This window comes from Micromonas pusilla (genome assembly GCF_000151265.4).
Source record: "Micromonas pusilla CCMP1545 genomic scaffold MICPUCscaffold_8, whole genome shotgun sequence".
Lineage (NCBI taxonomy): Eukaryota > Viridiplantae > Chlorophyta > Mamiellophyceae > Mamiellales > Mamiellaceae > Micromonas > Micromonas pusilla.
In genome coordinates this window covers 55265-64496 of record NW_003315889.1, presented here as the reverse complement: position 1 = coordinate 64496, position 9232 = coordinate 55265, and the positions used below count along the sequence as shown (strand labels likewise).

The following is a 9232-nucleotide window of genomic DNA, read 5'->3' as shown; positions in this document are numbered from 1 at the left end:
TCCGAGGCGGTCAGGATAAAAAGAACAGAAGCAAGATGTAGACGACGGCGCCGCCCGCGCGACCCCCCCCGCCACTGCGCGATGCCCGCCGTGCCGCCGGCGCCGCCCGCGTCGCCGCCGCGCGCGCTGCTCCCGCCGTGGCAGCGCGAGTGGCTCGCCGCGAGCATGGGCTGCACGATCGCGGACGCGATGTTTAACCCGCTCGAGGTGCTCAAAGTGCGGCGACAGATGCTCGCGAGGCGCGCGTCCTCGACGACGGCGTCGAACGCCGCCGCCGCCGCCGCGACCGCCTCCGCGACCGCGCCTCCGACCGGGACGCTCGCGCTCGCGAGGGACGCGATCAAATCGCGCGGGCTCGCGAACGGGCTGTGGCTCCCCGGGCTCGAGGCGACGTGCTATCGCGCCTTCTCCTACACCGGGTTCAGGATCGGCATGTATCCGTCAGGCGCGTCCCACGCACTGGTTCCCATACGACCCCGTCGGCGTGGTGAACGCCGTTCCTTGAGGACTTTCTTCCCGGCGCATCTCTCCGCCCACACCTCGCTTTCAATCCCGACACACCTCGACGCCTTTCAACTTCAACTGACGCCTTTCAACTCCACCCGACGTTCGCTCGTATGGAACGACCCTCAGTCCGCGACGCGATCGTGAGCCGCGGCGCGTTCGGCGACGCGGACTCGATCGCCGCGCGCGTCGCCGCGGGCGCGCTCACGGGCGCGGTCGGCAGCGCGGTGTTCAACCCGATAGACGTCGTGCGGATACGCATGCAAGGGCCGACGCCGTATCCGAGCACGCTCGGCGCGTTCGGTGCGTTCTTTTTTTCACGCCGGTCCCCATACGACCGCGTTCGCGTTGTGAACTTCATTCCTCAAGGACTTTCTCTCCCGGTCGACATCCCTCTCCGCGCACCACCCCTCGGCTTCAACGCCCTCATCATACGCGCCGCGGTCCCCGACGACTCTCTCTCCCGGCAGTCGTCGTCTCTCTCCGCCCATCCCACGGTTGGTTTCAACCCCCGCCCTCGGCGCCTTTCAACTCCAACTGACGCCTTCGAACTCCACCCCGACGTCTGTCTGTCGCTTCCTCAGTCGCGATCGCGAAGCGCGAGGGCGTCGTTCGAGGCCTCTGGCGCGGCACGGACGCGTGCGTCGCGAGAGCGGCGCTGCTGAGCGGGAGCCAACTCGCGACGTACGATTCGGTGAAGAAGCACTTGAAAGCGAACGGCGGGTTCGAGGAGGGTCCCGGGTTGCACTTCGCCGCGAGCTTCACGTCGGGGATCGTCGCGCAGACGGTGACGATGCCCGCGGACACGCTGAAGGTGCGTTTTACCCGTACTGTATACAAACGTTTTTCACCCACTGCTCAGTTTCAAAACTTGATCGCGACCACTTTCAACTGACCGATGCACATTTTTTGTATGGAATCGCGCTGAAGACGCTCGCGATGGCGGGCGGGGACGGCGGGGACGGCGGGAAACGGCACGGAGGGGGTCCTGGGACTCTGGGGATATTGACGCGCGTTTTACGAACGCACGGGGTTGGGGCGTTATATCGAGGGTACTGGCCCGCGATGGCGCGGCAAGGGCCCGTGATGGTGATTCAGATGCCCATCGTCGAGCAGTTCCGCAGGGCGTTCGGGTTGGAGTATTTCTGACGGCGGGACTTTCTGAGACGCTTTCTCTTCTCTCCGTTCGCTTTCCGAGACGGCGCGGCGGCGGCTTCGAAGGGTTCGCGACGCGCGGCGACCGCGGACGCCGACAAAGTGGAGGACCCGCGACCGCGACGGGGACGATAAGAGACCCGCGCGAGGTGCGCGCGCGCTCGACTGACATAGGATAGACTAGAAGTATACGGTAACGTCAGCGTCTTTCGTGTTTCGTGAAGATGAAGCAGAGCATCTGCTTTCGCCGGGTCTATCCGTGTATCTCGAGGACCCGGTTTTATTATTCGCGTCCATTCGTCGTCCCTCCCTTCGCTCGCAGTCCTCGACCGCGCGAGCGCGCTACGCGCGCGTGTTCACGCCGCGCACGCCTTGATACGAACGCCACCGTTGCCGCCGCGCGTACGTGAGCGCGCTTCGTTGCACCGCCCGCGCGAAGACGCGCGCGAAACGCGCGTCGCGATGGCGGGGCAATCTCGGAATAAGGTTATCATGCCTCGAAAGATGAAAGCGCTCGTGAAGAAAGCCGACGGCGGATGCGCGAAGTCCGCGCTTGATCTATTTCACATGATAAGGGACTTTGACGAAAGTCGCGTGTGGCTCCAGAAGGCCGCCGCGCTCGGGGACGCCTGGGCGCAGTTCAGAGAGGGACAGTTCATTCAGTCTTTCGCTACCCAAGACAAAGGCTTGTCGTTTCTCGAGCGAGAGAAGGAGTATCAAGACGCCATCGTGTTGTTGAGGAAATCGGCCGACCAGGGACACGGCCAGGCGTATAACATACTCGCGCATGCGTATTATAGAGGGTACGGCGTGGAGCAGGACAAGGAGAAGTCGCACGAGTACGACCTCGAAGGCAGCAAACGAGGGTACTACTTCAGCTCGCATAGCGTGGCGAACAATTATCTGCAAGGCGCGATCGGCAAAGACAAGGGAGACAAGGGGAGGGACGTCATCGTGGCCGAGCGTTTCTATCGCCTGGCGATCCAGCAGGGCGGCGCAGAAGCCCGGGAATCCAAAGACTATTTGAAAAATAATGTCGTGGGGCCGCGCAGGGAAATCTTAGGCTTGCTCGAGGAGCAGTGCGGGTTTCGAATGAAGCCGGACGCGAAGAAACGGTTCGTCTCCGGACCGCTTCCCGGGCCCGACGCCGGCCGTCAATTCGACCCGGACTGCCGGATGTATCGCGAATTCTTCAGGGCGCACTCGCAATTCAGCCACATCGCGCTCTGCTTCTTGCACGGGAGTTGCGGTTTCGACGTCAACTGGCGCCTCGCTCGCGAGATGTTCAAAGCTTCCATCTCGAACACGTGCCCGTGTTGCGTCGACGACAGAGACCGACCGGCGGAACGTCTCCTCCGCGCGTTGCGCTCGTGCGCGTGGTGCGGGAAAGAAGACGCGATGAAGACGTGTACGCTGTGTCACGGCCCGCGGTATTGCGGCCGACGGTGCCAGCAGTACGCGTGGAACCGGCGGCCGCACCGACTGGCGGATCAATCTTCCCCCCAATCCACTTTTCATTGTTGGGCCGCATCGTTGTGGCCGCACAAGACGTGGTGTCCGAAAACGACGACGCCGGTCCCGGCGCGGGATGTCTTCGAAGGCTTCGTTAAACACGGACCCGACGACGACGACGACGACGACGACGACGACGACGAGTGAGTTCGGTGTATGAGCGCGAGGTGAGCGGACGCGGCGCGCGCGCGAGCGCACGACGCGCGCGAGGTAGAATAGATAAGATACCCTGAATAGATGCGAGTACGTGTAGACGACGAAAAGCATCCGCGGACGTCGCCCCCTCCTTCGTCTTTCGCCAGAGCACGCCGTAGTCATCTTACTGTACATCTGGTCTAATCTAGTCTAGTCTATCTCGTCTAATCGCTGGACGTCTCCGTCGGGTCGGTCGCGACCTCGAACCGCGCGCGCGCTTCGTCGAGAAACCGCGCGCACGCGTGTCGATCGTCGAACGCCATGTCGTGCCAAAAATTCACTGCCGCGCACGGCTCCCCGTCCTTCCCGCGACGCTGCGACACGCGGTGATGCCACAGCGCGGGGAGGTACAGAATCTCCCCGGCGTGGACGTCGACGAGAAGAGGCGGCGGGTACCCGTCGCGCGCGAGGTCGTCGACGTCGACGGAGGACCACGCGACGCTTCGCGCGGGCCGCTCCAGACGCAACGCGAATCGGTTTCGCGGGGCGTCCTCCTGCGCGAGTTGAAAGGCGTCAGATGGAGTTGAAAGGCGTCGCGGTGTGTCGGGATTGAAAGCGAGGGACCCTGGGCGGAGAGATGCGCCGCCAAAAGTCCTTAAGGATCGGCGTCCACCTCGCGAACGCGGTCGTACGGGGACCAGTGTGAAGAGGACGCGCCCGCGTGCGGTCTTCGGCGACGAACGTCGCCGCCGGCGCCTCGCGAGGCTTCAACCGCGCGCCGTCGCACGGGGGCAACAGCGCGAACGTCTTCGTCCCGGTCACGACGCAGTACACGTTCTCGTAGTGGTCCTTGTGGAACGTCGTCACCGCGCGGTCGTCGCCGCACCAGAGGTTGACCGCGTCGGGGGGCGCGCCGAAGGCGGCCGTCGCCCACTCGAGTTCGCGCTCGCAGTCGCGCGTCAACGCGGGGAACTCGTCCAGGAGGCTGCCGCACTGCTTCGAGATGTAACGCACCACGGGGGGATGCGAATCGTCGCCGCGACGACGCGAATCGTCGTTCAGCTCGCGGAGGAAGTCGCGGAAGGTTTCGCGGCGCTCCTCGGGCGCGACGAACACCTCCCGCGGCTTCGGGTGGACGTCGACGACGGCGTCGTCGTCGTCGGCGGCGGCGGCGTTTATTCTGTCATCTCCTCCTCCGCCATCGCGCGCGACGACGCGCCAGCCGTCCGTGTCCAGCAGCGCGTCCCCGCGGCCGTTCGGCGTCACGTTCACGCTCACGACCGCGTCGCCCATGACGTCCGCGAGGTACGACGGGTCCTTCCATCGCGTCAGCGCGGGCCAGTGGTCTATCGCGTTCGATATCACGCACGGGGAATTGCGCGCGACGTGGTCTCGGAGGAAGGCGAGGGCGTCGACGCCGCCGCTGCCGTCGACGCGAGGGACGGCGCGCGCGCAGCTCAGGTCGCGGACCTCGCGCGAGAGCCACTTGAAGAGGTCGCGCGCGTCGCGAGGGTCGCCGTTGTCGTCGTCCGCGTCGGACGACATGCCCCGCGCGCGCGGACGACTGCCGTGTCGATCTCGCGTTCTCGGACTGGAGTACCAAAAAATGTCTAGACTATATGTCGGCGCCGAGACTCCTCGCTCACCACGTCGCGCGCGGTCCTAACGTCCCGTTCGACGGGACCCACCCCTCCGGAAGCAGCACCCCGCTCGTCCAGTCCACCAGCTTCGGCGACGCGGGGTGCCGCTCGCGGTAGCTCACGCCGCCGCCGCCGCCGGGGCGTTTCCTTTCGAACCCGCGCCCGGCGTTGGCGCCCCGCTGAGGGTCGAGGGTCCGCGCGAAGCGACGTCGGGGTGGAGTTCAAAGGCGTCAGAAGCGGAGTTGAAAGGTATCGCGGGCGGGGATTGAAAGAGAGGTGTGGGCGGAGAGAGACGACTACTGCCGGGAGAGAAAGTCCTCAAGGAACGGCGTTCACCACGCCGACGGGGTCGTATGGAAACCAGCGTACACTCTACGCGCCTGATTCACCTCCACCGCCTCCGGCGCCTCCGTGAACTTCAGCCAGCAATCCCCGGGCGCGTGCTCGTGCGCGTCCGGCTCGAAGCACCCCCCATGATCGCCTTTACCACCACCTTTAGGTTTCATAGTATCGTTTAGGTTTTGTGCTCGGGGCGTCTCCATCGGGCAGTACGCGAACGCGTTGCACGGCAACGACGCCACCTCCGCTCCGGCTTTTCCTGGCTCGTGCTCGCGACACGCCTCCGCGCACGCCTCCGCGCTCTGCACGGTGTGCCCCAACCCCCAGCGCACGGCGAGGCCGTCGTACGACGCGCGGGGCTCGATCCACGCGATGAGCGCGCGGCGCGCGGAGGGCGTGGCGTCGAAGGACGTCGCCGTCGGGGACGAGAGGAGGCACGACGCGTTGACTGAAGAGTAGGCGTCCGATGCTGGAGAGCCGCACGCGCGAATGCGCGCGGGCGACGGCGTCGAGACCGCGTTGAGCGGGTCGACGAAGCGCGTTCGACCGGCGAGCGGCGCGCGTTCGATCGACGGCGTCTCGGTCTTCTCGACGGCGACCGCGGCGGGGACGCGTCGCGTCGCGTTCGTCGGCGTCGCGGTCTTCGCGGTGGTGGTCTTCGCGTCGTCGTCGTCGGCGCCGGCGTCGTCGCCGTCGCCGCTCGCGCGCGTCGCGGCGATCGTCTCCTCCACGCGCTCGACGCCGTGCGCCTTCACGAGCGCCGCGATCGCCCGCGCGCGCGCGCTCGCGCCGCCTCGCGCGCTTCCCGCCGTCGTCGCCGCCGCGCGCGCGGCCGCGACGCCGACGCCGGCGTCCGCGATGGCGCGCGCGCGCGAGGTCTCGTGCCGATACAGCGTGAACGAGAAGATGCTCAAGAGGACGCACAGGCACAGCTTGGTCGTGACCGGGCGGTTCTTGATCCGCTGGACCGGACGCAGCGCCATGGCGCGCGCGCGGGGAGGACGACGCGCGACGCGACGTGACGCCGCGACGATGAGATCGTGAAAATATAAACGTTCGGGAGAGCTCAGTTCGCACGCGTCCTGTCGGCACGTCAGTCTCCGACGCGCGCGCGGCGCGGACGCCGCGATGAGCTTCGGACGCGCGGGCGTCCGAGCCAAGGACCCGTACGCGGTCGAGCCGCCCCCCGCGCGGAGCCGCCACGGCCCCTCCCCCGCGGCGCTCGACCGCGCGACGCGCGAGAACCTCGGAGGGATCGACCACCTCTTCGCGGCGGCCAAATCCACGGGCACGCTCGACATCAGGTGCGTTCTATACAGTGGTCCCCATACGACCCCGTTCGCGTGGTGAACGCCGATCCTTAAGGACTTTGCCCGGCGCGTCTCTCCGCCCATCCCATGCGTTCAATCCCCGCCATCGACGCCTTTCAACTCCATCTGACGCCTTTCAACTCCACCCCGACATCGCTTCGTACGATGGAACGACCGCGACCATCAGCGGCCGCGCGCTCCGACGGATCCCTCCGCGGGTGTTCGAAGACGTCGCGAGCGACGGCGACGGCGACGACGGCGCGGACGAGAACGCGAACGCGCGCGGCCGCCGGCCGCCGCCGAAGACGATATCGTTCGACGACGCGCGCGGCGACCGCGACGACGGACCGGCGTGGTGGGAGCGCCGCGAGCTCGCTTCGCTGGACGCGTCGCGGAATCAGATCGATTCGCTCCCCGACCGAATCGCGTCGTTGACCGCGTTGGAGAAGTTGGACGTGTCGCACAACGTCCTCACGTCGCTGCCGGGGCTCGCGTTGGAGCGATTGCCGCTGCGATCGCTGGACGCGTCGGGGAACAAGATCGCGGAGCTGCCGCTGGCGCTGCCGTGCGAGACGCTGGCACGTCGTCGCGCGTCGTGGTCGTCGTTGTTTTTTCGCGGCGTTTTTTTTCAAACCCAGCTGTCGCCGCCGCTTCGAAAGTCTCACCTCCACCGCGCCTCCCTCCTCTGCGACCGCAGGCGAAACTTTGCGTCGGGGGTAATAAAGAGCTCACGGCGCTGCCGCACAACATCGGCGCGTGCGTCCGGCTCGCGGAGCTCCGCGCGCCGAATTGCTCCCTCGGGCGCGTTCTCCTTACACTGGTCCCCATACGACCGCGTCGGCGTGGTGAACGCCGTTCCTTAAGGACTTTCTCTCCCGGCGTGTCTCTCCGCCCATCCCTCGCTTTCAATCCCGACACACCTCGATGCCTTTCAACTCCGCTTCTGACGCCTTTCAACTCCACCCCGATATCATCGCTCGTACGGACCCTCGACCCTCAGCCGCGTCCCCGACTCGCTCGCGCGGTGCCATCAGCTCGTCTCGCTCGACCTCTCCGGGAACCTCCTCGGCGCCGGCCTCGCGCCGGACCTCCCGGACGCGCTCGCGACCGGGCTCGTGAACGTCCGCGAGCTCAACGTCTCGAGGAACCGGCTGTCGAGCCTCCCGGAGAGCCTCGGCGCGATGCGTCGCCTCGCGCGGCTGGACTGCCGCGAGAATGAGATTCGCGAGCTGCCGGCGTCGGTGGAGGGGTGCGATTCGCTCGCGGAGCTGTACCTCGGGCACAACCGCCTCGCGACGATCCCGGACGAGATCGGATTCGTCGCGTCGCTGCGGACGTTGGACGTGTCGAACAACGCGCTGAAGGAGCTGCGACCGTCGCTTGCGAACGTCCCTCTGTCGTTGTTGGACGCCTCGGGAAACGACATCGTCGCCGTCGCGCCCGAGCTCGGTCGGTGCGTCACGCTGCGCAAGCTGATGCTCGAGGGGAACCCGCTCAAGTCGATCCGGTACAACATCCTCGCCGGCCCGACGCGCGAGCTCCTCGCGCACTTGCGGAGTAAGCTCAGCGACGAGAGGGACGACGTGAACGCCGCCGCGGCGGCGTTTGGAAAGGTTTTCATCGGCGCCGACGACGCCGTCGTGATCGCGTCGGCGACGCACGCCGACCGCGTCGCGTTCGAAGGCGGCCGCGGGACGCTGCTGCTGCGCGACCGCGGCGTCGAGAGGGTCCCTATCGAGGCGTGGGATATCGTCGCGACGCGCGTCGCGTGCGTGGATTTAGGATTGAACGGGCTGAAAGGGGACGCGTGCGGCGGCGGGAGTAATTCGGACGCTCTCGCGACGGCGGTTGGGAAATGCAAACGGCTGGAGACGTTACTGCTCGACGGGAACGACCTGTCGTCGTGGCCGCTGCCGCACGACAACGCGCCGCCGCTGCCGCTGCTCGAGATGTCGCTCGCGAACAACGCGCGCGTGGGCGGCGCGGTGCAGACGCGCGGGGTGTTTAGCCGAGCGTCGAACATGACGCGGCTTGATCTCTCGGGCGTCGTGATCGCCGCGCGGTTCGTCGACGACGGCCTCCTCGGCCCGCTCGCGAACCTCGTCGAGCTGCGATGGGCGCGCGGCGACCTCACGCGCGTCCCTGAGGACGTGTACTGGATGCGGAAGCTGCGCGCGCTCGCGCTGCCGGACAACAGGATCGGGGAGCTGCGCGCGGAGGTGTCCGAGTTGACGCAGGTGCGTTCTATACACTGGTCCCCATACGACCGCGTCGGCGTGGTGAACGCCGATCCTTAAGGACTTTTGCCGTCGTCTCTCTCCGCCCACCCCTCGCTTTCAACCCCCGCCCTCGGCGCCTTTCAACTCCAACTGACGCCTTTCAACTCCACCCCGCCATCGCTTTGTATGGAACGGCCCTCAGCTGGACGAGTTGGACCTGACGAATAACGACCTGCCGAACTTGCCCGCGGAGCTCGGGCTCGTGCCGCTGCGCGCGCTGAAGGTGGAGGGGAACATGCTGCGGATGATCCGGCGGCCGATCCTCGAGCGAGGGACGCAGGCGCTGTTGGAGTATTTGAGGGAGAAGTTGCCGAGCAGTAGGCGGTGACGGGATGACTGGAAGTCGAAAATAAATCTC

The 9232-nt window shown here is 66.5% G+C and overlaps 5 protein-coding genes across 5 annotated transcripts; 3 read left to right on the top strand and 2 right to left on the bottom strand.

Annotated features, from left to right (window-relative positions):
* Nucleotides 1-81: 81 nt before the first annotated feature.
* MICPUCDRAFT_59842 (mitochondrial carrier family) lies at nucleotides 82-1653 on the top strand (the record flags this gene model as incomplete). Its single annotated transcript, XM_003060500.1, has 4 exons — nucleotides 82-478; nucleotides 634-807; nucleotides 1089-1318; nucleotides 1435-1653. The coding sequence occupies 4 exons, from the start codon at nucleotides 82-84 to the stop codon at nucleotides 1651-1653; spliced, it is 1020 nt and encodes a 339-aa protein (XP_003060546.1).
* A 338-nt stretch (nucleotides 1654-1991) lies between these two features.
* On the top strand, nucleotides 1992-3318 carry MICPUCDRAFT_47809 (uncharacterized protein; the record flags this gene model as incomplete). Its single annotated transcript, XM_003060499.1, has 1 exon — nucleotides 1992-3318. Exon 1 carries the CDS (start codon nucleotides 2122-2124, stop codon nucleotides 3316-3318), a length of 1197 nt encoding a protein of 398 aa, XP_003060545.1. The 5' UTR covers nucleotides 1992-2121.
* A 212-nt stretch (nucleotides 3319-3530) lies between these two features.
* On the bottom strand, nucleotides 3531-4851 carry MICPUCDRAFT_18858 (uncharacterized protein; the record flags this gene model as incomplete). The annotated part of the gene is made up of 3 exons (XM_003060204.1): nucleotides 3531-3860; nucleotides 4045-4422; nucleotides 4522-4851. 3 exons carry the CDS (start codon nucleotides 4849-4851, stop codon nucleotides 3531-3533), a joined length of 1038 nt encoding a protein of 345 aa, XP_003060250.1.
* Nucleotides 4852-4883: 32 nt separating this feature from the next.
* On the bottom strand, nucleotides 4884-6268 carry MICPUCDRAFT_59839 (uncharacterized protein; the record flags this gene model as incomplete). Its single annotated transcript, XM_003060203.1, has 2 exons — nucleotides 4884-5125; nucleotides 5318-6268. The coding sequence occupies 2 exons, from the start codon at nucleotides 6266-6268 to the stop codon at nucleotides 4949-4951; spliced, it is 1128 nt and encodes a 375-aa protein (XP_003060249.1). The 3' UTR covers nucleotides 4884-4948.
* A 145-nt stretch (nucleotides 6269-6413) lies between these two features.
* On the top strand, nucleotides 6414-9202 carry MICPUCDRAFT_59838 (uncharacterized protein; the record flags this gene model as incomplete). Its single annotated transcript, XM_003060498.1, has 4 exons — nucleotides 6414-6589; nucleotides 6651-7400; nucleotides 7596-8832; nucleotides 9017-9202. 4 exons carry the CDS (start codon nucleotides 6414-6416, stop codon nucleotides 9200-9202), a joined length of 2349 nt encoding a protein of 782 aa, XP_003060544.1.
* Nucleotides 9203-9232: the final 30 nt, after the last annotated feature.